We start from the raw sequence: 24,611 nt of genomic DNA, 5'->3' as shown, positions 1-24,611 counted from the left end.
ATCGTACCCCACCCCCGGCCCCGCCCCGCCGCCGTATTGGGTGCTGGCTAACGAAGCCGCAGCCCCCGTGGGCGAGTGTCACCCACCCGCTTCCGGGTGCATTCCCCTGTCCTCCAGGGCACGTGAGGGGACGGCCTCACCTTTCCAGGTTGTCTCTCAGTTGGCTAAAAACTGCACCGTAACGGTCACTCGGGGAATGCTTGTTGACAAGAGTAGAGGAGACAATTTGTGCTAAAGCGAAGGAATTAGGCAGAGGGTCAACGGGTCCGGGACTCAGGGCTCAGGACGGGAAGGTGGTAGGCGGCACAGGGGTGGGACGTGCCCGAACCCTCGGGAGCCACCTATCACCAGGGAGTTAGATATTTGAAAACTTTCTAGCCGCTGTGCCTGGAGGAATTTCAAGGCGGCGCCTATCAGAGCAGTGAGGGAAGGTGAAGCTGATGCCCTCACTCAAAATGGGGTGCCACCCAGGGTCAGTTTGGGGCCAAAGAGGACTTCTGATAGGACCAAGGAGTCGTGGATGGCTAAACAGTGCCAGGAACGGGAAGGGTGAGGGCTGAGAAGTTGCGTGTAGGTTTGGCAGGGTTCCTCTTTATTTCCTTGAACACTTACCAGCGCCCCCTATTAACAGGCAAAAGCACACACTCTTGGATCTAGGAAGATGTCTTTAATAATGTAATTTTTAAGTGCTTAAAAGAACTCTACAGGGAACTCTACACAGTGTCTAATGGGGAAAGGGACCCGGCCTGCCTCCCTGAGGAGTCCATCCTGAGACCGATCTGGAGAAGTTACTCAGAGATAAGGGAACCGGCACGTTTGAGTACATAGGTAGTGATAGGAACTTGGGTTATTACGGTTGCTACCACTGGAGACGACCACCAAGAGCAGCCACGTCTCTACCTCAGTGGTGCCTGGCCGTCCATATACCCCTCCTGTCTCACGTCCTGCACTTATCCCCCTTATGGCATCCTGGGCCCAAGGATGGAAGGAAGCCACAGCTAAGTACACCCTTCCCTTTTTAGTAACAGAGTCTTTTTATTGATAACTTCCCAACAGCATCTGTAAACATCGGGTACAAAAATATTCCATTTAACTCTGTTTTCCAAGGTGGCTCAGCTTGCTCCATGGAGGTCCTGGGAGAGGCCTGCTGGGCCCTGAGGGTTCACACCTCTGGCCAGAGAAACACAGACCTCATCAGGCTTGCAGCTGAATGGCCCGCCTCCATCTTGAGCCTTCTACAACTGTCTCAGAAGCCTCCTTGACATACCAACTGGAGACAGCATTCAATACTTTTGTTGGAGGAAAGGGCAGGGAGACCAGAATTAGTAGGTACAGGGATGGGTTGGGGTGAACTCAGACATGACAGTGCCGATCCACTTTGAGGTGGTCTTGACCAGGGCATCGGGGCAGGGGCCTTCTGGTCTCTGGGAGCCTTTAAATGTTTAGAGCAGACCTCAAGGCTGGCTCTGGAAAAGCTCCCTTATGCCTAGCCCATAACTCCAGCTGAGCTGGTCATCCCCTGGCCTGGCAGAGGGGTCTGCAGAAGACAGATGTTCTCAGTGAGGAGGAATTGGGAATGATAGACCCCCCCAGGAACTCCACACCCCTGGAGGGAGTCTTGTCCCCCAGGAGCCCTGGGGGACAGAACAGGGTGGCAAAGCTGTTGATCTCCAGGCAGGGTTACCTACTGCCACCTCAGACACCTGGGGAGAGCTGCCACTTCCCTGAGACCCCTCGGGGCGCCAGGGAGTAGGGTTACTCCCCCGGTGTCTCCTCATCGTCCGTCTGGCTGCGGCCATTGATGGCAGGAGAGCTGCACCGGACATGGGAAAGGTCCTCGAAGCCAGGACTGAGGGAGGGTGAGACAGTGTCAGGGCTGGTGTCACATGAGCCCGTGCTCTGTTCTGAGGTGGCAATGGTGGTCGTGGTGCTGGGTGGTATGGGATCTTCATCCTCGTCCTCCAGGAGGGATGCTTCTGGGATGTCTGGGGGAAGGAGGCCAGGAGTTGGCTTAGTCACTGTGGCGGGCACCGTGATGAGGGATTCACTGGGCCTATGACCCCTAAGAGCTCCCCTGCCACCCCGTGGGGCCTAACTTGGCCCATTTTACAGAGGAGGAAACTGAGGCCCAGGCAGAGGAGAGGTTTCCCTTCAGGGTATAAGGACCCAGGTTCTCGGGAGTCAGGCCAACACAGGCCTGAGCCTAGCTCTGCCCTCTTGACTGTGTTGCCAGGGCCAAGCCTCTCACTACCCTTGCCTCAGCATTCTGCTCTATAAACAAAGCAGGCCTGATGATAGCATTGCCTTGTTTGGGTTTTGTTGTTTTTGAAGTAAGCACTACATTCAACAGGGGGCTTGAATTCAAACCCCAAGATCGAGAGCCGCATGCTCTACTGACTAAGGCAATCAAGTACCCGACAGCACTGCCTTTGTGCCTATGGTTGTCAGCAGCCCTGAGGTAGGGAGATGTTGGCCCGTTTGGCAGAGGGGGTAAACTGAGAGTCAGCATAGGGGGTGCTGCACTTCCTCTGAGAGTCACTGCTCCTTAGGGCTACAGTTTCCCCCTGTATGAAATGGGATACTCACAGCCCCCACTCTCATGGGTGGTTGCAGGTAAGAGCCTAGCTCATAGAGCTACACTACATCCACTTGGGCAAGGACTGTCATTGTTCTTACCCACATTCCCCTGCGTAACCTCCCCCAGGGAGGGGATCCTAGTCCCAGCACCTGCTCTACAGATTGCCAAGACCAGCCAAGCACCCATGCCCCTGCCCCCTGCTCCAAGTCTCTCTAGATCTGCAGCCCACCAGGACCTGGGCTCAGTGTCAGCCCCTGAGGTGACCTTCCAGAAGCCAGACCTGGGGTGAGGGTGCTGGCATCCGTGGGTGCAGAGGCCAGACGTGGGGCACAGGAGCCCTGGGTGACACTTACGGCTGAAGGCCTCCGGGTGCTGCCTGGCCAGCTTCCCTTTCAGCGTCCTGCAGGGGAAGGGAAGGCATACAGGGCTGAACCTGCCAAGCGGACAGGCTGGGCCTGGTGCACGCCAGGAACCCTTGCTGCAGTTGCAGATGGGTGGGGGATGGGAACGCCCCCCCAACCCTTTCCTGCTTGTCACTCTGCTCCCGGGCTGGAAGGAGGCCCATGTGCTCAGCCCTGCGGACCTCCCAGCCCTAGGATAGATGGCAGCTGCTCAGCTGTCAAGAGCTTGTGCGTGTCCTCCGTGCTGGGTCTGGCTAGGCCCTCTATCTGCAATGCCTTTCTTAGGTCTTATCCTTCCCTGCCCAGATAACCCTCCAGGAGGCTTCCTCACCCCTTCCTCAGCTGTCGCTCCTCTGGGTGACTTGTCCCATCCTGTCCCCCACCACTAGGATGACAGTGTCTGTGTGGGGGCCAGGAGTGATTATGCGCACCCCAGACACTGAGTACTTGCAGACATTGAACTGACGTTCACAGAGAAACGCCTCCTTCATTTTTAATCAGCTGTTTTGCCTTTCTTCCTACAGTAATGAAGTCACCGGGGCGCCTGGGTGGCTCAGTCGGTTGAGAGCCCAGCTTCGGCTCAGGTCATGATCTCACGGTTCGTGGGTTCGAGCCCCGCATGTGGCTCTGTGCTGACAGCTCAGAGCCTGGAGGCTGCTTCGGATTCTGTGCCTCCCTCTCTCTCTCTGCCCCTCCCCCGCTCATGCTCTGTCTGTCAAAAATAAATAAGCATTAAAAAAAAAAAAGTAATGAAGTCACCTTTACAAAGAATAACAAAGGGGTCTTCGGGGGGTGGAGTCTCATCCTTGACTGTGGTGACCCAGTCCCCACCAGAAGCACCACCGTTGCTGGGTCCCCACCCACGAGGCAACTGGGCAGACACAACTATCCCCTTCCTGGGTGATACAGATATGCACAAAAGAGGCCAACACTTGGGGTTCCTGCTCACCCCCAAAACCACGCCTGGGCAACCAGCCTGATGAGACACCTCAGAAAATATGTGTTTTTATACGGGATTTAATTGGCCTGTCTCATGATCTTCTGTTCCTGAGTCTGCCAGTGGGTGGGGCTGCCCCCAGGACAGAGTAAGTGGTGCTGTCAGCTGGAAATACAGCTGCAGCTCTGGCTAGTTCCAGGCCCAGGCATGTGGCCACAGTGATGCAGGCTCCGGGTGCTGCACTGAGCATTCTACGTGCTTAGGGACCTGAACGTCATTCTTCTCTGTCCTCACAGAAAACAGCTCAGAAAAGACCCACCAAAACTGGCAACGTCAGATGCCTTTCGAGAGAAGACCTGGGCCGGGGGCTGGAGGACCAGAGACTTGCCTTTCACTGTCTGCACTTGCCTGCCTTTTGCATCCTGCATCTGGTACTACGTTGCAGTTATTGACATAAAAATAAAATCTAAATCCAGAAACTTCAAGATTTTTTATCCCAAACTTCAGATCTTCTCAGACGCTAAGTGAGCGATGAAGCCTCAGAGAACAAATTAGCAGAATCTCTGTTTTGCAGAGTGGATGATCCTCATTGAAGAGGGGAGAAACCTGAGGGGGAGGCAGAAGCTGGAGAGGCTGGGGACCCACCTGATCCTGCGGAAGATGCTGTCCAGGTCCCGCTTCATCTCCACCAGGGTCCTTGTGTGGTGCAGGAAGCGCTCGCTCATTTGCTGCAGGCGGGCGCTTGACAGGTTGTTGAAATTCAACAGCATCTCATTGGTCTTCTCAAAGCGGTCCAGCCTGGCAGCAAAGAGAAGGCACCAGCCCTGCAAACCATGCCCTACAAACTGATCGTGCTAGGCCCTTTCCTGCTTCATGACCTTTGCATGTGTTGTTTCCTTGCCATGTAGAACTCTACCTGCTGTTTGAGCCATCTAGCGAACTCCTACTCAACCTTCAAAACCCTACCCAAGTACATCCTTCTCATGTATAAACCCTCCCTCAAGCAGACTCTGACTCCCCTGAGTCCCTAGACCCAGGTTATTCCTCTGGCCCAGCCCTGACACCATGGGGCCATGGTGTGTGTCTGGTTTTGTCTCCCCTCATTCTGGGAGTTCACCAGGCCAGGCCTAAATCTGACCCAGACAAACCCAGTACCCCTGTCACAGGTGGAGAGAAATGGAAGGGTATCAGGTCGCTGCTGTGTCATAAATGGAAGGAAGAGCCTTTGGCTTAAATACACAAAAATAAAGCCACAGGAGGCTGTGCTTCCATCCCAAGATTGTGTAAGCCTCTCTTCCCCACAGAGCAGGCTGGAATCAGTCACAGTGGTCACAGTGCCAAGCCCTTAAGGAGGGCAAAGGTGTTGACAGCCCCTCCGAAAGACCACAGGTCCTCTGCAGAGACAGCCTGGGTTGTGAGAGACTAGATTCCCAACAGGAGATTAGCTCACTGGCTTCCTTAAATCCCCTCCCGCAGCCCCTTCCTATTCCCCCAACAGCCCACCCCGGGCCTTGGGATAGGAGCTGCTACAGCCCCTGCCAAGCCATCCACAGCTGCGAAACCATCCCAAAGCCTTGCTTCCTGTGCCAAGGCCTCGCCTCCAGGCCAGGAAGGAATTTACTTTGGAGCCAGTCGGCAGATTTGCTCATTTCCTTCATTTTATCACCAGTGTGGGCCCAGGGTAAGGGCAGACAGGGCAAGAATGCTGGCCAGCGAGTGGATTCCTTCCCACGCCTGGGGCCCACAGCCCTTGGCTACCACTCACATGTTCTTCTGAGCCAGGATGATAGCATTGACGTCGTCTGTATTCACCATGCTTAGGATGCGGCTGCAGAAGACCCTCGAGGCCGAGTCCGGGGGGTCCATCTCTTCCTCCTCCTCCGCTGCCTAAAACAGGCAAGGCGAAAGAGTCTTCAGTCTGCACTAGGCCGTGGGGTTGCTGGGACAGAAAGGAGGGGCTGGGAACGCGGGCCACGAGTTGGTCATGCCACCTGAGCCTCAGCTTTGTCATCCTGAGAATCCAGGGGTGTTGGGAGGACATATTTGTAAATTGCACCCAAGCACATCAGAATCCCATCACCCACCGACCTCTGTGGCCCCCACTCTCCACGTGCCCAAGGCCACGGCCACCTTCCGCCTGCATAGATTTGCCAGCCTCTTCCTACATCCCCCCAACTTTGCTCATCCCACCATAGGGCTTTTGCACCTGCCGTCCTCACATACATGACTGCCCCCTCAAATCATCACCACCTCCAGTATCTTTTCTCCCGTGATGACTGCCCCTCCTCTCGACTCTGATCGCTTTTATAAGCACTTTGCCTTATTTTATTCATCGACTCATCTCCTCCTGAAATTATCTTAGTAATCATTTGACTTTTTTGTCCGTCGCTACCAAAGCAATGTCAGCTTCAAGAGAGCAAAGGCCTCCAGAGCCCAGCCCAGAAACCGGTTCACAGCAAGGGGTCACCAGAACTTAGCTTGGTGGAGGCAACCAGAGGCTTTCAAACTCCGCTCTGACTCTAGGGTTTTATTAGCAAATTCAAGCCAAGAATTTCAGCCAGGCTACGGGCCCCAGCAACCCAGATGGCTGTGTGGCTAGGTAGATGACCATCATGGCAGGTGGGGGGCCTCCTGGACCCTGCCAGGGCAGGAAGGGCCACAGGTTCGGCACTCACCCTCAGGGGCGAGGGTGTCAGGTAAAACCCAGAATCTTGACATAGCTTGGCTCTGGGGTCCACGTATTTAACTGCTGACAGAAAGGCCCATTTGCAATTGGTTGAGATTCACATGCAGAATCACAAAGGGCTTTCAGAGCCCTTAATCCACTCTCCTCTTTATTGAGCACTTACTGTATGCTAACCAATGCACTAACTTTATACACCGGGAACTGTTACCCTTACTTACATATTAGGAAAACGGAGACTCAGAAACTGAGAAACTGGACCATTGTCACATACTCTGTAAACCCGAGTCACAATTCAGATGCCCAGTCTGCAGGACCCACGAGTGTGAATCTGAACGGATGTTCAGTATCCACCTCTGCCAGGACAGCGGCTTCTTACAGTAACTGACTACTACCAGACTTCTGAATTTTTCCAGGAAAAAAAAAAAAAACCCTCAGAAATGTGTATAATGAGGACACTTGGGCCCAAAGGGCAGAATCGTGTGGCAGGAAGCCCACAGCTAGTGCTTGGCAGGGCACAAGATTTGGACCTGTGTAAAATGGTTCTGCTTCAAGGGGCTCTTTCCAGTCTCTGGCTCCCAGACGTGAGGGCTGATTCAAGGCACGCTCCCCTGCCTCAGGAAAACTTCCCTAACAGCTAGTCTGGCCCACAAACAGAGTAGAAATGACCTAGCACGGGCTCTGGTCTCTGCTCCAAATATTACTTATGAGGGAAATACGCAGAAAAGGAGGCTGTGTGACCTTGGGAGGGTCACCGCACCTCCCTGAGTTTTCTCATCCAGACAATGGGAGTAATAAAGAATCAGAATCTCACAGCGCTGTCTGTGATAGTGATAACGAGCTGGGGTTCGGAGCAGGCTGCTTCTCCATGGGGAGTATGAAGTCCTAGGGCGGGGCCAGGGAATCAGCATTGTAGTAAGGGGCTCCCTGGTCCTTCCAAGAACAGGAGCCAACACTTGTACAGCACTTCATTTTATCCCCAATCATCCCTACGAAGCAAACACTATCATCTCCAAGGGCAACTAAGGCTCACAGGGGTTGGCTCAGTTACCCAAGGTCACACGGCAAGGCGGAAGAGCCACGAATTCCACCCAGTATTTAACAGAATTTAATTTGGCGGCCCAAGCTTAGCAAAACCCGCGAGAGAGGCGGGACTCGCCTATCCCCTCACGCCCCGCCCCTGCAAAGCGGGGAAACTGAGGCCCAAAGACTGCAACGCCCGGTTCCGGGTGACACTGCAGGCTGAACACAAGCAGCCCCGGCTCCGGCGCCCTGGCTCCGGAATCGGCCCGTGGCGCCGCCGGCGCACACATTGCGCGGACGGGGAAACTGAGGCCTGTAGGCAGGGGGAGTGCCCAGATGTGGCCAGCGGCGCGCCCCACCCCGCAACAGCCCGGGGGCCGCGCCCGACCCGGCCCGGCTCCCCAGCGGCCCCGGCATTCCCAGCCCCACCCCGAACTCGGCCCCGGCGTCGGTGGCAGCAGCACCTGCACATCTGGCGGCCTTGCTCGCGCTTCCGGGATGGCGCCCGTGCCGCCACGACGTCACCACGCAACACGCGTGCAACCGCGCGTATAGGCGACGTGCCCGGAGCCGATATGCGTGCTAGGAGTCACGGCAGGAAGGGGTGGGGCTTAGGCGCTGCTACAGTTAGCAAGTGCGTCACAACGAATAGCCAATCAAGCCGTCCCTCTGACGCCTGCGTAGTTTCCAAGGCCCGAGATGCCCAGCAGCCGGAAGGGGTTGGGGGTGTCTAAAAGGCGTCCTACTTTGTAGATGTTGAGACTGAAGTTGAGCGGCAGGGACTCCCTCAAAGTCATGCGATGCTCAAGTGGCCTGTAGTTGACCCAGACCCAGGCATCCTGCTTCCTAGGTGGGAAATCAGATTCATCCAGTTCAAAAATCCCTGCTCTGCTTTTGGTGACCTTTTTCTGGTCCAGGATCCCGCATTATGTTTAAGTGTATCTCCTTAGTCTTCACTCTGGGACACTTCCTCAGTCTTTCCTAATCATGTATGACCTTAGTATTTTTGAAGAGTGCTGGTTTTCTAGACTACTCATCAATATGGGTTTGTCCAATATTTCCTCATAATTAGACTGAAGTTTCTCACTTTGGGCAGGATTCCCGCAGAAGCGATGTTATAGCCGTCTCGATGCGTCATGTCTGGCGTCACAGGATATTGATGTGTCTCACTACTGGTGATGTTGACTTTGCTTACTTGCTTAAGCAATGTCTGTCAGTTCCTCAACTGTCAAGTTACCATTTTTCTCTTTGCAATAAGTATCTTACGGGGAGATACATGGCGCAAATACCCTAGCGCTTTTTTTTTTTATTTAATATATTTTCACCCACTCGTTTTTGCACCCATCCATGGCTCTTGCCAGCAACAATTACTATGGTTATTTTCTACTTACTAGTTTAATTATTATTTGGAATTCTATTGTAAACAAGAGCTGTCCATTCTTCACTAGTTATGCACTTATTCAAGTATTTATGTATTTATTATTTGGGGGGGGGGGGGCGGCGCCTGGGTGGCTCAGTTGGTTAGGCATCTGACTCTTGACTTAAGTTCGGGTCATGATCTTGCAGTTGGTGAGTTCAGGCCCCACATAGGGCTCTGCCCTGACAGTGCACAGCCTGCTTGGGATACTCTCTCTCCTCTCTCTGCCTCTCTTTCTCTCTCAAGGTAAATAGCTAAACTTAAAAAAAAAAGATTTTAGGGGCGCCTGGATTGCTCAGTAGGTTGTGTCCGACTTCAGCTCAGGTTATGATCTCAGGGCTCATGAGTTCGAGCCTAGCATCAGGCTATGTGCTGACAGCTCAGAGCCTGGAGCCTGCTTCAAATTCTGTGTCTTCCTCTCTCTCTGCCCCTCCCCCTGCTCAGGCTCTCTCTAAAATGAATAAATGTTTAAAAAAAATTTTTTTTTAAAGATTTTATTTTTAAGTAATCTCCACACCCAACACAGGGCTTGAACTTACAACCCCGAGCTCAAGAGTCACATGCTCCACCAACTGAGCCAGCCAGGCACCCCCATTTATTCATGTATTTATATCACCATGAACTCATGACTATTTATTCTATTCTGTGGGTTACAATTAATTTCTTTTTTCTTTCTTTCTTTTTTTTTTTTTTTTTTTAAGTAGGCACACACCCAATGTGGGACTTGAACTCATGACGCTGAGATCAAGAGTCACATGCTCTACTGACTGAGCCAGCCAGGTGCCCCTATAATTAATTTCTATTATTTACTTTGCTGCTCCTTCGTAACTTCTATGTCCTTTTAACGTCTCCATCTTTCTAAAGCTGAGCACTTCCTTACTTTAGTACTACAAAATGTTCCATGCCATTTCTCTAGGGATCCTGGTTCCTTTTCTTGAAGAATCGTATTGAGAAACCAAGATCTGGGTGCTAGGTGTGTGCTCACTGCTATTGGAGTATCATTGCTCAAAGACCCCCTCAGCAATAAGAGTTAGGAGATATATATGCTAACCAATGCATACACATTTATATTTCCTTCTGTATCTGTCTCCTTTTGAATATACTGAAAACCATGAATCGCTAATTACTGAAGCCTTATGTGTATTGTTACACATTATAGATCTAATTTTTCTAGGTCTCAGTTTGTTAACTGTGAGTGATCATAGCATCTGCCTCTTAAGGTTGTTGAAACCTTGGAAGATACATACATGCCTTTGGGTACATAAAAGACTCTTTTAGAGCCCTGAATTTGGACATATCTGAGTTCTAATTCCAGCTCTGTCACATCCTAGCTGAGTGGACTTGGGCAAATGGCTTAACCTTGTAAAATCATACAGATTACTTCCTTACAATAAGGCTGGGCCCACCATAAGCCCTCAGTAAACTGACGGCAAACTTTTTACTCCCACATTCTGCTGCCTTCATTCACTGAAAAGTTAATGAGGATCAGGATTCTTATATATTTAGTTCAGCAGTTTTAAAAATTGTTCAGTAAACCCTCTAGGCACTTCCTCTGGGTGTGGCCCATATTCTGGAGATCCAGAGAGTATTCAATCCCTGCCTAGCCCTGGAGGATGAAAGGAGACAGTATCTGACACAGACAATGCCAATACCAAGGAGAATAATGCAGGGCTATAGAGAGGAGAGACTTAAACTTGGAGGAACCTGAAGAGTGCGGTATGAGGACTCATTCGGGGGCAAGGAAGCAGGTACATCTGGGTGGGGTTTTGAGATAAGATTAGGAGTTTTCTAGGTGTTGACAATCGTTCAGGGCTGAGAGGATCACAGAGTGTCGATTTGATTTCTGTAAGAACTGTGGAGTTCTGTGAGCCAGGCAGCAACCAGTACTGAGAGAAAAGCCTGGGTTGGGGATGCTGAGAACCATGGCTCTGTCTGCAGGCTGCAGCAGAAAAGGCCCAGGCTGGAGAAACCAACCTCTTTAATGGGTACCTTGGGCTCTGTTGGAAGCCAGGAAACCTTTATGAGGGTACTGGAAGGGGTAGAAGCTACAAGTCAAGGCTAAAAGGGACTTGGTTGGCCCCAAATGTTTGGTGCACGGTGGATCAGAGACAAGAAAATATTTAACCCCTGTGTGTGTTCAAGGGAGAGGGTGAAAAGTGATGAGAACAGTCAATCCAGTGATGGGGACATTGTTGAGGGGACGCCACAGTCTAGGGACTGGAAGCGTCTCTCTGCCACTTTTTTAGTTTTATTTCCTACTTAGTGCTTATCACAGCTGCAATTAGATACTTACTTGCATCATTGTGCAATATCCAGCTTCGTAGGTGGAATAGAAACTCAACAGGGGAAGAGACCTGGCCTCTATTGTTTTTCATCCCTGTGACCTTGAACAAGGTAATTACTGTCTCTGTGCCTCAGTTTCCCCATCTGTAAGATGAAGATAGTCTTACCAAAAAACATGCATCCAATCCTAAGAAAGGCCATAAAGGAAAGAGAAAAGGAGCACAGAGCAGGTGGGTCAGAGAAAAAACACACAGGAAGTCAAATTTAAGTCCAAAAAGGTCTATAATGACATTGAATGTAAACAGGCCAAACGCCCCAGTTACAAGACAAAGACAGGCAGACTAGATCAAAAAGCAAAACCCAATTCTGTGCTGCTTATAAGAGACACATGTACAACATAAGGATACAGAAAGGTGAAAGGTAAAGGTTGCAAAAGGATGGAACATTTAAAAAATGAGCCAATGGAGTGCCTGGGTGGCTCAGTTGGTTAAGTGTCTGACTTCAGGCTCAGGTCATGATCTCAGGGTTCGTGGGTTCGAGCCCTGCATTGGGCTCTGTGTCTCCCTCTCTCTCTCTGCCCCTCCCCTGCTTGTGCTCTGTCTCTCTCTCAAAAATAAATAAACATTAAAAAAAAATTTTAATGAGCCAATAAAAAAAAAAAAAAAGAGGGGCTCTGGGTGGCTCAATCAGTTAAGCATCTGACTCTTGATCTCTGCTCAGGTCACAACCTCACAGTTCTTGAGATCAAGCCCTGCATTGGTCTCTGTGCTGACAGCATGGAGACTGTTTGGGTTTCTCTCTCTCTGTCTCTCTCTCTCTTCCTCTCTCTCTGTCCCTACCCTCCCACTTCTCTCTTTCTCAAAATAAATAACCTTAAAAAAAAAAAAAAAAAGAGCTGGAGGCACCCAGGTGCCTTAGTCAGTTAAGAGTCCGACTACTGATGTCAGCCTAGGTCTTGATCTCAGGGTCATGAGTTCAAGCCTCGCTTTGAGCTCCACGCTGGGTGTGAAGCCTACTTTAAACAAACAAACAAAAATGAAAAGTGAACCAAAAGAGAACAAGCACGCCATCTTAATATCAGACAAAGCCCACTCTCAGGCAAGAAGCGTTGAGATAAAGAGGGGCACATCATAACAATAAAAAGTCCAGTTCACCAGGAAACTGACATTGCAACATGATGCAGTACCTGACACGGCCTCCCAATATCAGGGTATGTATTTGTCTCATAAGGCTGATGTGAGGATTAAATACATGTAAAGTGTTTGCCTTCGCCTGTGCTGTCAGCCATTATTATTGTTATTGTATCAGTTGCTGTTCTCAGTTTATATTTAACTTAGCTGTTTATTCATTAGTCTCATTGTGGTTTTTTTTTTTTTTTTTATAACGTTTATTTATTTTTCAGACAGGGAGAGACAGAGCATGAACGGGGGAGGGTCAGAGAGAGAGGGAGACAGAGAATCCGAAACAGGCTCCAGGCTCTGAGCTCTCAGCACAGAGCCCAACGCGGGGCTCGAACTCACGGACCGCGAGATCATGACCTGAGCCGGAGTCGGATGCCTAACCGACTGAGCCACCCAGGCGCTCCCGTGTTTTTTAAAATTTGAGACAGAGTGTGTGCTCACAGGAGAGGGGCAGAGAGAGAGAGAGGGAGAGAGAGAATCCCTAGCAGGCTCCACACTGTTAGCGCAGAGCCTGATGTGGGGCTCGATGTCATGAACTGTGAGATTATGACCTGAGTGGAAATCAAGGGTTGGTTGATTAACTCACTGCGCCACCCAGGCACCCCTCGTTGTTTATTTATTTATTAAAAAAAAAATTTTTTTTTAATGTTTATTTTTAAGAGAGAAACAGAAACAGAGTGTGAGCGGGGGAGGGGCAGAGAGGGAGACACAGAATCCAAAGCAGGCTCCAGGCTCTGAGCCGTCAACACAGAGCCAGAGGCAGGGCTCGAACTTGTGAACTGTGAGAGATCATGACCTGAGCTAAAGTCAGACGCTCAACGGATTGAACCACCCAGGTGCCCCACCCCTCATTGTTTATTACAGTTCTTCCAGCCTTTATAACAGAGGTGAAGCTGGATGGGTAAGAGACTCCATTGGGCAGATGAAAACACTGAGGTTCAGAGATGGACAGGGAAAAGTCCAAGTCCCTCAAAACCACCACTGGCCCAGAGTTTATTTGATGTTCTTTCCCAGGAAATTTCTTACATATCCTCACTAGCCTAGCACCTCTGAGGCTGGCTAGCCTGCCTTCCTTCCAACCACAATGATTTTCCTGAATTCCCCTCACCCCCTCTCCTTTTGTGCCAGTCACTGTGTAGGCCCCAGCGCTAAAACAATGGCAAACAGTAGACAATTCCAAGGCTTTGAGAGTTTTCTAATATAGTGGGCAAGGCAGAGGTAAGTCAGATAATGGCACAGACATAAAATCAGTTAGGAGGCAGAGGTTCATCATGCTAAGAGGACAGCCAACCAGGCCTTGCCTTGGGGAGGTCAGGGAAAGCTTCCTGTAGTAGGTGACCTCGCAAGGAGCTACAATCTGACCTTAGTTACCTCCAAAAGCCAGTTACCTCCTCCAGTGTTAGCTACCTCCAATAGCCAGTGATTCATTCATTCATTCATTCATTCATTCAATTATTCATTCATCAATTGAACTCCCATAGGTGCTAGGTATTCATGGATGCGGTGGGGACAAAACAGGCAAAATTCTTTCCAGAATGGAGCAAAGCAGGATAAGAGGAGGGAAGCAAAAGATGTAAGATCGTTCTGTAAATGAGTAAACCCCGGGAAGGAAATAAAATAGAGTGAAGGAAGAGTAAGCGCCCCCCCCCCAAAAAAAAACCAAGATCCATCGAAATCCATCTAATCGACACTGCCACCTTCTCCCAAAGCCATGGGTACCTTATCACCCTCTAGCAGAGGGTGCAGGGAGGAGAAACTCCTTCCAGCGGACCTGGTTGCTCAGTCGCTCACCTAGCCACTAATTGAATTCCTTCTGTATGCAAAAGGCAACCTTCAGGGGATTACACAGACCACGCGAGGGTGGGGCGGGGATTCTGTGTGCTCTTGGGTGATCGCTCCCCTTCAGGACCTTGGGACCACGTCCGTAACTAGGGCTACAGGGTGGGTTATCCAGCAGTCCCAGAGCTGCCCTGATGGTCAAGACTGAGCTTTTTAAGGCAATACCTTTTAAGGCTGTCCTCCCCAAATCCCCCAAGGTGAGAGTGCGCGGATGGGGATGTTTATCCCCATTTTGCAGATGAGCAAGATGAAGCTCAGACGGGAGCAGATTCCCGCTAGGCAGCCCGGCGCGTATTGGCGAACAGACTTGGGTCTGTAGACCCTCCGCCTGCTACCCCCGCCCCTGCCCCCGCCCCGGTCCTCTTCCCCGTCCTGGTTCTCGCCCCCGCCCCCGCCCCCGTCCGGGGTGGCGCGGCAGTCTCTGCCCCTTTAAGAACGCCCCGCGGAAACAAGCAGGAAGAGGGTGGTGCTTGCTCCCAAGACGGATGTGCGCTGGAGCCAATGGGTGCTGCAGTCGCAGCAGCGGCGACCAATGGGCGTGGTGGGGGCGGGGCCGGGCGCCCGAGCCTGGTTCCCGAGGCGCGGCAGCCGCGGCTGGGGGCGGGGAGGGGGGCGCAGGACCCCAGGCGGGGGTCCCGGAGCCGGAGGCACGTGTCCCGGGGCGCCGGCAGGGTTGCCCCGGCTGGGGGCGCTACCCAGGCCTGGGCTGGTCTGGGTGCTGGGGCGGCGGGGGCTGGGGCCGATGGGCGGGGCCAAAGGCCGCGGGGGGAGGCGAACCGGTTGCGGGGGGAGCGGAGGGTCGGAGTGCTAGAGGGGGCGCGGCCGAGCGGGGGCAACCGGGGGTGGGGACCGAATGGGGCTGAAGGGAGTGGGTGGGGGCGCTGCTGCCAGAGAAGTGCAGGGCCTGGGCCCCCGAGGGGTGCGAGGGGTCGGGGGCCCCACACTGGTGGCGTCAAAGAGGCATGAAGCGTTGGGGCCCTGGGTGGGAGGTTGACGAAGAACCAGGCCTGGGCCGGGGGCGTCTAGAGGGCGTAGAGTGTTATGCGATCCGGAGAGGGGCGTCTGGGGACATCAGGGTGTTTACGGGTCGACTGAGTGGCTGCGGGGGTAGCTGGCCCGGGATGGGGGCGGTGGTTGGGGGAGGGCGGAGGGCGAGTTATGCGGGCGCAGGGGATTGTGGGGGTAGGGGCTGGGAGGGTCTCAGAATATGGGGCCAAAGACCGGAAGGAGCAGGCAGGTGAGGGTTAGGGAGAGGATGCTGTGGGTTAGAATGATGGCTGGGCTCTACCAGCTCCGAGCTTGGGGCCTGGGGGAAGGGGACAGTTGATGGCCCAAGGAAGAGGCTGTAGAATCCCACAAGGGTCTTGATCACTCTTGTAAAGGAGGCTACTTTGAGAATGGTCTGGAGGCTTGAGAAGAGGAGAAAGGGCTCCCAGGGAAGAGTTTGGGCCAGGGTCTTTGGTGTTGGGGGAGTGGTATTAGGTTCAGGTTATGGAAAGAGAAGGCTTGGGATTTCTAGGTGGCTCCCCATAGGAGAAGGGGCAGCTGAAGGTAGGGAGCCCTGGTGAAGACTCAATTCCCTTTGGGCTCTAAAAATAGACTTCCTGAGACTTCAGTCGCCCTAAAAAAATCCCAGCACCCCCTTTGGGCATTTAATCAGATAAGCCCCAGGTTCAAATTCTGCCCCTGCAGTTGCCTTGCTCTGTGACCTTGGGTAAAATGACTTTGCCCCTCTGGGCCTCAATTTCCTTTTCTGCAAAATATGGGGGAGGGGAATGTTTCCTACTTCTCTGGGTATTTATAAAGACTAAAAGATAATTAGCTGTAATAATAGCTAACATTGTTTGGGACTGATTGATGTCCACGGCTTGGTGGTTCTTTCCCCACTAGTATAGATGAGGAAATTGAGGCCTGGAGCCCCTGAGTCACACAGCAAGTGTTGGGCAGCGTGGCGAATGGATGCAGAGGAGAATTTGAGGGGCTGGGTGGTGGGATTCTTACCCCATCCATTCCCCCCACCAGGGCCAATTCCCGTCCCCCCAGCAGCATGGCATCCTGTGCTGAGCCCTCTGCCGCGGGCCCTGAGCCCGCTGCCCCACCGCCTGCTGGGGTCCCACCACTTGAGGACTTCGAGGTGCTGGATGGGGTGGAAGACGCAGAGGGCGAGGAGGAGGAGGAGGAGGAGGAGGAGGAGGAAGATCTGAGTGAGCTGCCACCACTTGAAGACGTGGGGCAGCCTCCACTGGAGGAGGCTGAGCAGCCTGGGGCCCTGGCCCGAGAATTCCTGGCCGCCATGGAGCCTGAGCCCGAGCCCGCCCCAGCCCCTGATGAGTGGCTGGACATCCTGGGTAAGGAGCAGGGGTGGCTTGGGTTGACCCACAGGGCTTGGACAGCTCAGGTTCAGAAGTGACCTTGGCCTAGGCCCTCTTCTCCCCTGAGCCTCATTTTTCCTTCTCTGCTATGAAGTAGGTTTGAAATAAAACACGTAACCACGGTGATTGCCAGCCACAGGCAACTGGTTGAGATACTTCATGTTTAAGAATCCCTTTCATTGTCACATGCACACACGCACACGCACCTGGTGTTATGTCCCTGTTTCCCAGAGCTGCTAACAGAGGCTCAGAGGGGCTGAGTCACCTGCCCGGAGCCACACAGCCAGCACACCAGGCGCTGGCAGCTCCCAACCCCCACTGCTGCTTTTTTTGGCATTTGTCTGGCAAGTGCCTGTCTCCTGAAAATGTGTCCATGGGTCAGATGGATCTGCGGAACGTCCCATTTTGTTCATGCTTCTGTCTGGCTCATAGCACGCATGAGCATTGTAGCTGCTCAGAGAAGTCCTGCAAGAAAGAAACTAGGGGAACCCACCCATATGCCCCACCTCATGCTAACAACTCTGGAAACTAGAAAACCTTTTGCTACTGGGACTGATACCTAGCGTATTCGATAATGTCGGTGTCCGCTAATAAATATGTTAGTAAAACATCATTTTTACACTGTTGACACTAATGTTAAAATAAGAGTGTATCTTTATTGCCGATAAAATCATTGTTACTTCTAAAAATAACACCAGGTAATATTTACTGAGCACTGGTTCCGTGCCAGGCCTATTTTATCATATTTTATCCTCACGACAACCCTGTGATGTAATTCCTACCATATCCCCATTTTGCAAATGAGGAAACCGAGGCTCAGAGAAGTGGCGGTGCCTGCCCAAGGTCACACAGCCCCCCTGGCTATATTAGAATTTGGGAAGCTCTTTACTGATATTAAGAGCTGCCCTGCTGTCCTTCTGCACGCAAACCTGATTTTGTCCTTTTATATTTGAGCCAGCCACTTTCTGAGATCAGTATTTGGGCTTCTGTACGAGGAAACTGAGACCTTCAGAGGGTACTTGATTTCCCCAGGGTCTACCCCGGTGAGAGGCAGTGCCTGGTTGTAACCCTTCCAGGACACCCACCATTAGTGCCCAGAAACTTCTAGACACAGGGATCCCTAGGGATCCCCTAGGTCATTGGTTCTGAGACTGGATGTAGGGCATGTACAAGTCAAGGAGCAGCACAGAAATTTGGAACATTCTAGAATATTGCAGAATATCAATCGATACTTTCTTGCCCTTAACTTTTAGTCTAAGGTACATTTCGAGTTATGGTATATTTCAGACTGGTGGAATATTATGGAATGCAGATAAATGTCAGAATATGGGTGACTGTAGGTAGTATCAGTATGACAAGGCCCCACAGGTGTAAGCCCTCGATTGCCTGTGGTTGTCTTGGGATGTCAGTGGGTATCTTTATTGTGGTTTGTAAGGGTGCTCGGCCTCATGCCTGCTTAGTAGCTGTTGGCTGTGACCATTTGGCCATTCCTGTGATTGCTTGGGGCATGGAGAAAAACATGAGCTCTGGGGCCATCACAGGCACTTTTGCATATAGGCCCTCTGGCTCTGTTTAACTTTTAAATTTAGCGATGTGGTGCTTTGGTAGGAACACACGCCTGGCGTCACAGGCACTCTGCTAACCAAGCAAACTGCTCACTGGGTGTCTCCAGGGGTCCCCCTGACTACCTCATTTCATGGTGAGGTAAATTGAGGCCCAAATGTCAAGGGCTGGATTGGAACCAGGGGAGGAAGATGGGGGTGGCTCCAGAGTCTCTTTACTGGATATCCCTGCCAGCCTGACAATGCTGGGCAGGACAACTTTTCTCAGCCCTTTGCCCTGGACGAGTCTTAATTTTCTTAAGATGATGGTCAGACAGGCCATTATCATCACCCCTCAAGTTAATCCTTTAATGCCCAGTGTCCAGCCAGGGACAGTTCCAGAGGCATGGAATCACCTGCCCAGTAAGTGGCAGAGCAGCTGTTTGAGGCTCAGCTGAGTGCTGGGGGAGGGGTGCTCAGGGAGCAGGCACCCATCTAAGCCGCCTAGTGACAGGTTGCTCGTCCCTGGTCCCCGGCAGGCAATGGGCTGTTAAGGAAGAAGACGCTGGTCCCAGGCCCACCCGGCTCAAGTCGCCCAGCTAAAGGCCAGGTAGTCACTGTGCAGCTGCAGACTTCGCTGGAGAACGGCACTCGGGTGCAGGAAGAGCCAGAGCTGGTGTTCACGCTGGGCGACTGCGATGTCATCCAGGTGGGAAGGGGCGAGGGGACTGGCAGCTGCCCTGGGGTTGAGCGGAGGAGGCCAGGCGGGATGGAGGGGAGGTGGTGGTGGCTGGCAGGGGCTGGGCTTGGGGGCCGGGAGATGGGGGGGCCAGAGCAAACGTGGCGTTGCTGCTCTGCACCTGAGCCTGCCTGACCCCTTGCCCTTACACACCCAGGCCCTGGATCTCAGCGTTCCGCTCATGGATGTGGGGGAGACAGCTATGGTCACTGCTGATTCCAAGTACTGCTATGGCCCCCAGGGCAGGTGAGAACCTGTCACCAGCAGGGTCCCCATGGGGGACCCCTTTGCCTGCCAATTTTATATAAAAGAAACAGACTTAGGGAAGGGAAGTTACTTTCCAAGTCAGGTAGCTCATGGGTGGTAAGTTACTTCCCTTTCGGTGTACTGAGGAGGGGGTGACGGTGGGGCCACCTCCAAGACTTGAACCCTTTCCCCCTTGCTCCCTAGCTAAACCGGCATGTCTGAGGTTCATTCATAGTGGCCGCTGGGTCTGAGTGCTGCTCTTGCCCCATCCCCCAGCAGGAGCCCATACATCCCCCCCCACGCGGCCCTGTGCCTGGAAGTGACCCTGAAGACTGCCGTGGATGGACCCGACCTGGAAATGCTCACGGGGCAGGAGCGTGTGGCTCTGGCCAACCGGAAGCGGGAGTGTGGCAATGCCCACTACCAGCGGGCCGACTTCGTGTTGGCTGCCAATTCCTACGACCTCGCCATCAAGGCCATCACCTCTAGCGCCAAAGGTGACTGCCAGGTCAAATCTTGCCATTCCCCTGCAGAGGCATCCACTAGTGTGCCAGAAACTTCCCTCTGCCACAGTGGGCCTCAGACTCCGAGTGTTCTAGAATATTCCAGAGTGTGGATAGATGTTCAGCTATTCCTAATCTTTAGGTTAGGGTCCACTCCGGAGTTGCAGCGTATCCCTGATCAGTGGAATGTTACAGACGCAGGTGTATGTAGGAATGTGGGTGGCTGTAAACCGTGTCAATCCATGTGCCCTGTGTTAGGCCTTTGAGTTGCTTAGCCTCCATCTTACAGACTCCTTGATAGCGCCCTAAGGTTGGCGCTGGTCTTGGTGTATGTTAGAAATAGGGAAACTGAGACCAGAGGACTCATGGAACAGATGGCAGGGGCTGGGCTTGGGGGATCAGATGATGGAGGCCCTGCCACTGGGAACTCAGAGCCCCCTTTCCCAGTCTCCTGTGACGGGGATACTCCGAGGCCCTCCCCACCCAGGCTCCTCTGCCATGAGGTACAGAAGGAGTGGGCCTTGGCCTGAGTCACACAGCATACGGGGCGCATTTCCCCGAAGTGGAAGGCGGCCGTCGCTCTGCAGATGGGCAGTGGTGGGGGCCTGGCAGTGTGGTAACCACTGCCGTGGTTGAGCACCATCCTCCCACAGTGGACATGACATTCGAGGAGGAGGAGCAGCTCCTGCAGCTGAAGGTGAAATGTCTGAACAACCTGGCAGCCTCCCAGCTGAAGCTGGACCACTATCGTGCAGCGCTGCGCTCCTGCAGCCTCGTGCTTGAGCACCAGCCCGACAACATCAAGGCGCTCTTCCGCAAGGGCAAGGTGAGCTGTGGGCTGCAGATGGATGGACCGCCAGCCACGGGCAGATGGGCATAGGCCGCAGGTGGGCAGGCTAGTTCCCCCGCCCAGAACAGTGGTTCCAGACTCTGAATTTGAGATGGGTTAAGCATCAGCCAGCCAAGCTCTCTGGGGTACCAGTGGGGAACCTGAGTCCTAGACAGGTGCTTTGGTATGGCCTGAATCCCAATAATTCATTGGCTGAGGCCAGACTTGAATCCTAGGTCCTATTATCCCTGACACCGCGGGGTAGCCTATTGGTGACTGCTCCTTGCATGTAATCCTCCATGGTTCCCATCTTTGTCGGAATAAAAGCCAAGTCCTCATTGCAGCCCTTGGGGCTCTGAGTCATCTGGTCCCCTGCCATCACCTTCTGCCTCTCCTCTTCATCCTGCTCAGCTTCCTCGCTGTTCCTGCCCAGGCCAGGTCTACTCCCACCCTAGTGACTTTGCACAGCCTATGCCCTCTGCCTGAGACATGCATACCCCAGATCCTCCCCTGCCCCCCCATGAGCCCCTCTCTGATCCCTTCAGGTCTTTGCTCTGATGTCATCTCCTCAGGAAGCTCTCCCGGCCACACACCCCTGCCCCCCTGCCCTGTCTTCATGTTTTCCATGTTGTCGTCAGCATTGACAGGTGTCATCATGGCTGTTACCTCCCTTGAGAGAAGCTGGAGATTTTGTCTGGCTCACTTGGTGTGAAATCTCTAGCCCTGCAAACAGGGCCAGGTACACAGGGGGTACCCAGTAAGTGCTGTGGAATGTAGGGATGAATTTGGCCTGTGAAGATTTGACCGTAATTGCTTTCGCCCCCATTTTTGTTGATCCTTGCCCTTGTGTATATGTGTGTGTGTGTGTGTGTGTGTCTGTGTGTGTGTCTGTGTCTGTGCGTATGTGTGTGTTGACAGGGAGTTCAGCACCTTTTATCAGTGAATGGAGGAAATTGAGATACAAGCAAATGGTGGATCACCCAGCCTGTTGATGAGAGGCATGAACAGGGCCTTTCTCCACCCAGCATTTTTAAAGCACTTGTGTGTAAAGTTCTGTGTAGAAACTTGGGAAGAAAATGCTGCCCCTATTTTTCAAAGGTTTATAATCCTCTTGGGGGCAGTGGGATTGTCTGCTAATGTGGTCTCATGCATGTTTGTATCTGCTGGTTGTAGTGACAGAAACGTTCTCAAACTGATTCAAGCAAGAGGAGGAATTAATAGCTTGTGGAACTGCCAGGGTGTTTGGCTTCAGGGATGGCTGGATCCAGGCATTAGCAATGTTGTGAGGATGCTGTGCCTGTCTGCTATGGGTTTCCCTCTCAACGTGACCAAGATGCTGCTTCTTACCCCCTCAAAAGACCAAGGCTTCCATCCTCCCCACTTAGCATCTGGTCTCTGAGTGACACCAGCATTGTTCAGGCTGGATCTCATTGGCTGGCTCTGAATCATCCACTGTAGCCAAAGCTTTGGAAACATTCACCTGGCTTCTTGAACCAGCCAGGGTGGCGAGGGAGGAGGTGAGGCCACACCCAGGTCTCCTGCAGAGGCTGAGACTGACATGTAGGGGTGGGAGCAGATTGGGATGACACCGCCTAGTGGGGCGCTCATGTAGTCGGAGGGCTCGGGAGTGAAGGTGGCTGGAACCCTGGGGTGGTTGTCGGTGATAGATTTGGGACTAGTCAGGGTGGCCAGGAGCCTGGCAGGGCTGGGTCTTTTGAAGACGACCACGGTCCGTTGTGGTTCTGGAGTGATGCCATCCATTTCCTCCCACAGGTGCTGGCCCAGCAAGGGGAGTACAGTGAGGCCATCCCCATTCTGAGGGCAGCCCTGAAGCTGGAACCTTCCAACAAGGTGAGCAGACAGGAGATGCCCTTGGGACTTGTCCTGCCAGCCTATCTGGGAAGTCATCCTGGAGTCTTGTTGTTCTTGCTGTGGTTTTCCCTATGGTGTTCCAGCCTGGGGAGTGACAGGGGATCGGTGGCTGAAGAGCCACAGCCAGCTGGCTGAGACCGTCACCACTCCTGCATAGGTGGTCTGGGCTCAGCCCTCCCGCACGGGGATCCCAGAGGCCAAGGGTGCCACTAACCGGGGCCGTGTCAATGTCTTCAGCTTTTCTCCTGGAATCTTCCTCTCTCCTGGCCACCTTGTGCTCTGTCTCCTCCACTGGTTACCTAGGAGGATAGAGATGGGGCCCCTACTTTGCTGATGCCCAGAGAGGGGCAGGTGGGACTTCCATGTCCCAGTGGACCCAGTCCAAAGTGACCAGGGGCCACAGAAAGGCAGAGCATCAGAGATGATGGTCCAGTTAGATGGTCAGGTTGCATGTTCTTAGCCCAATTGACACCCACCTCTTGCAGACGATCCACGCAGAGCTCTCGAAACTGGTGAAGAAGCACGCAGCCCAGCGGAGCACAGAGACCGCCCTGTACCGGAAAATGCTGGGCAACCCCAGCCGGCTGCCTGCCAAGTGTCCTGGCAAGGGTGCCTGGGTGAGCTGGGGCTGGCAGGCACAGGGATGCTCCCAGAGGAGGGGTAGGGGCTAAGGGTGGGGCACACCACGCAGAAGGAGTTTCTTCATTTTGCAAGGATTGATGTCCTTGTCAACCGGGCTGGACCATGCTGGAGACACAGAGAAGCCCCAGCCCTGTGTGGCCAGGGCTGGAGCAGGAGATGGAACACAATTTCGAGGGCTCAGGGCAGGGAATGATAGCGCTTCCAGAGGGGAAGAGGAAGTGTTCCAGAACAGGGGAGATTCGATGCTTGAGTAGGAGTTTGCCAGAAGGCAGGAAAGGCATTGTCCAGCAATGGTTTGCTGGGAGGCCTCTTTCGGCCGTGTTGGTAGGTGAAGACCAGGGTATCTGTCTTGACCACCCTCCGGCCTTCTCTTCCCTCCCCTTTATCCACAGTCCATCCCATGGAAGTGGCTGTTTGGGGCGACTGCCGTTGCCCTGGGGGGCGTGGCTCTCTCTGTGGTCATCGCTGCCAGGAACTGACCACCCAGGTGGCCACCACCCCTTCGCACACCGTGGACCCCACCCCGCGCTCCCTGACTTCCCCAGGCTCCCTGTCAACTGCCCTGTCTGATCTAGCCCCCTCCTCTGGGGCGGGAGCAGTGAGGTTTGGGGGCCACGTGGCCCTAGTGAGCCAGGAGGGACTATGGCCCTATAGGAGGAAATTGAGGCAGGGCCCGGGCTCCATATCCAGCCCGGGGGGAGGGGGCCCTCATTCCTCCAGACCCAATTTCCACTCCCACCCCCACCCCCTTGGGTTTGGTCTCAGCAGAGGCCGGCTTCAGTTTCTCCTTCCCAACAGGCCTGGGGGCAGCCCTTTCCTGACCCAGTCCCTCTCCAAGCACCACCACCCACCCACCCCGCCTGCTGCCCTCTGTCCAGGTTCTCCCTCCTACCCATTCTGTGAAATAAAGCCTCCTACCCCGCACTCTGCTGGCTCCAGTACCTTCTTCTGCTGTCACTTGGGGCGGGGCCAGAGACAGCCTGTGTCACATCCAGGGTCATGCAGGACTAGAGTGGGGGGTGTCTCCTCTCAGACCACAGCAGACCTGCTTTACACAGGGGGAAATGGAGGCCTGGAGAAGTGGGGCAAGGTGTTCAGGGTACCCAGCTGGACTCCGCAGGAGTTCACACCCAGCTGTGCCGGTTACCCCACTGCTGTCCTCTCTGTTGCCCCATCTGAAGATGGGGATCCTGGCAGGATCTAACTGGGTGCTGTGCTGAGACTTCAGTGGCCACAGGGGTCTGGCTGTGCTGCACGCTGACAGCCCCGTGTCTGGGTAGCAGCGCGGCCAGTGCAGAGGCCCTGGAGCAGGGGTGAGCCTGATGTGTTCAGGGTTGAGCAGAGTGTGTGGTCAGCAGAACTGGACCCTGCAGGGCCTCAGGGACTATGGAGAGGGGTTGGGGTTGATTCCAGGAGCTCCTCTTGATTTTGTTTAGTTTTTCTCCCAATCTGAGGCTGTAGGATCATCTCCTTTAAATGCTGTGTACCATCACAGCCAGAACAGGTAGAGCCAGTGTTCAGGCCT

At 53.4% G+C, this 24,611-nt stretch overlaps 2 protein-coding genes and 1 long non-coding RNA gene across 7 annotated transcripts; 2 read left to right on the top strand and 1 right to left on the bottom strand.

Moving 5' to 3' along the window:
• Nucleotides 1-30: 30 nt before the first annotated feature.
• On the top strand, nucleotides 31-4,569 carry LOC122214198. Of its 3 annotated transcripts, XR_006199786.1 has the most exons (4): nucleotides 33-148; nucleotides 632-1,325; nucleotides 4,213-4,347; nucleotides 4,491-4,569. It is a non-coding gene; the product is annotated as an uncharacterized LOC122214198 (long non-coding RNA). The 3 variants fall into 3 exon arrangements; XR_006199787.1 differs by lacking the exon at nucleotides 4,491-4,569 and having other exon boundaries at nucleotides 35-148; nucleotides 4,213-4,401; XR_006199785.1 differs by lacking the exons at nucleotides 4,213-4,347; nucleotides 4,491-4,569 and having other exon boundaries at nucleotides 31-148; nucleotides 632-1,329.
• Nucleotides 1,422-8,721, bottom strand: KXD1 (KxDL motif containing 1). 2 transcript variants are annotated; one of them, XM_042928944.1, is made up of 5 exons: nucleotides 8,369-8,721; nucleotides 5,682-5,803; nucleotides 4,562-4,714; nucleotides 2,932-2,978; nucleotides 1,422-1,985 (listed from the first exon to the last, which is right to left on the bottom strand). In XM_042928944.1, the coding sequence occupies exons 1-5, from the start codon at nucleotides 8,417-8,419 to the stop codon at nucleotides 1,756-1,758; spliced, it is 603 nt and encodes a 200-aa protein (XP_042784878.1). In that variant the 5' UTR covers nucleotides 8,420-8,721; the 3' UTR covers nucleotides 1,422-1,755. The 2 variants fall into 2 exon arrangements, with proteins under 2 accessions (XP_042784878.1, XP_042784879.1); XM_042928945.1 differs by lacking the exon at nucleotides 8,369-8,721 and adding an exon at nucleotides 8,087-8,218.
• Nucleotides 8,722-14,896: 6,175 nt separating this feature from the next.
• FKBP8 (FKBP prolyl isomerase 8) lies at nucleotides 14,897-24,010 on the top strand. 2 transcript variants are annotated; one of them, XM_042928929.1, is made up of 9 exons: nucleotides 14,897-14,989; nucleotides 16,365-16,690; nucleotides 18,795-18,964; nucleotides 19,152-19,240; nucleotides 19,517-19,737; nucleotides 20,397-20,569; nucleotides 22,346-22,423; nucleotides 22,930-23,061; nucleotides 23,479-24,010. In XM_042928929.1, the coding sequence occupies exons 2-9, from the start codon at nucleotides 16,390-16,392 to the stop codon at nucleotides 23,563-23,565; spliced, it is 1,251 nt and encodes a 416-aa protein (XP_042784863.1). In that variant the 5' UTR covers nucleotides 14,897-14,989; nucleotides 16,365-16,389; the 3' UTR covers nucleotides 23,566-24,010. The 2 variants fall into 2 exon arrangements, with proteins under 2 accessions (XP_042784863.1, XP_042784862.1); XM_042928928.1 differs by lacking the exon at nucleotides 14,897-14,989 and having other exon boundaries at nucleotides 19,520-19,737.
• The last annotated feature ends 601 nt before the right edge of the window (nucleotides 24,011-24,611 follow it).

The sequence above is a fragment of the Panthera leo genome, chromosome A2 (genome assembly GCF_018350215.1).
Source record: "Panthera leo isolate Ple1 chromosome A2, P.leo_Ple1_pat1.1, whole genome shotgun sequence".
In the NCBI taxonomy this organism is placed as follows: Eukaryota; Metazoa; Chordata; class Mammalia; order Carnivora; family Felidae; genus Panthera; species Panthera leo.
The sequence above is the reverse complement of the archived record's forward strand: the minus strand, read 5'-3'. Positions and strand labels throughout refer to the sequence as shown.

What these genes read in the sequence shown, in the direction of transcription:
- KXD1 (XM_042928944.1), bottom strand. Translation starts at nt 8,419, where the DNA reads ATGACTTTGAGGGAGTCCCTGCCGCTCAACTTCAGTCTCAACATCTAC. An exon ending in ATCCTGGCTCAGAAGAACAT is followed by an intron (nt 4,715 to 5,681) that starts GTGAGTGGTAGC and finishes CTTTGCTGCCAG; the next exon opens with GCTGGACCGCTTTGAGAAGA. An exon ending in GCACCCGGAGGCCTTCAGCC is followed by an intron (nt 1,986 to 2,931) that starts GTAAGTGTCACC and finishes TCCTTCCCCCAG; the next exon opens with ACATCCCAGAAGCATCCCTC.
- FKBP8 (XM_042928929.1), top strand. Translation starts at nt 16,390, where the DNA reads ATGGCATCCTGTGCTGAGCCCTCTGCCGCGGGCCCTGAGCCCGCTGCC. An exon ending in TGCTATGGCCCCCAGGGCAG is followed by an intron (nt 19,241 to 19,516) that starts GTGAGAACCTGT and finishes CCCATCCCCCAG; the next exon opens with CAGGAGCCCATACATCCCCC. An exon ending in CGCTCTTCCGCAAGGGCAAG is followed by an intron (nt 20,570 to 22,345) that starts GTGAGCTGTGGG and finishes TTCCTCCCACAG; the next exon opens with GTGCTGGCCCAGCAAGGGGA.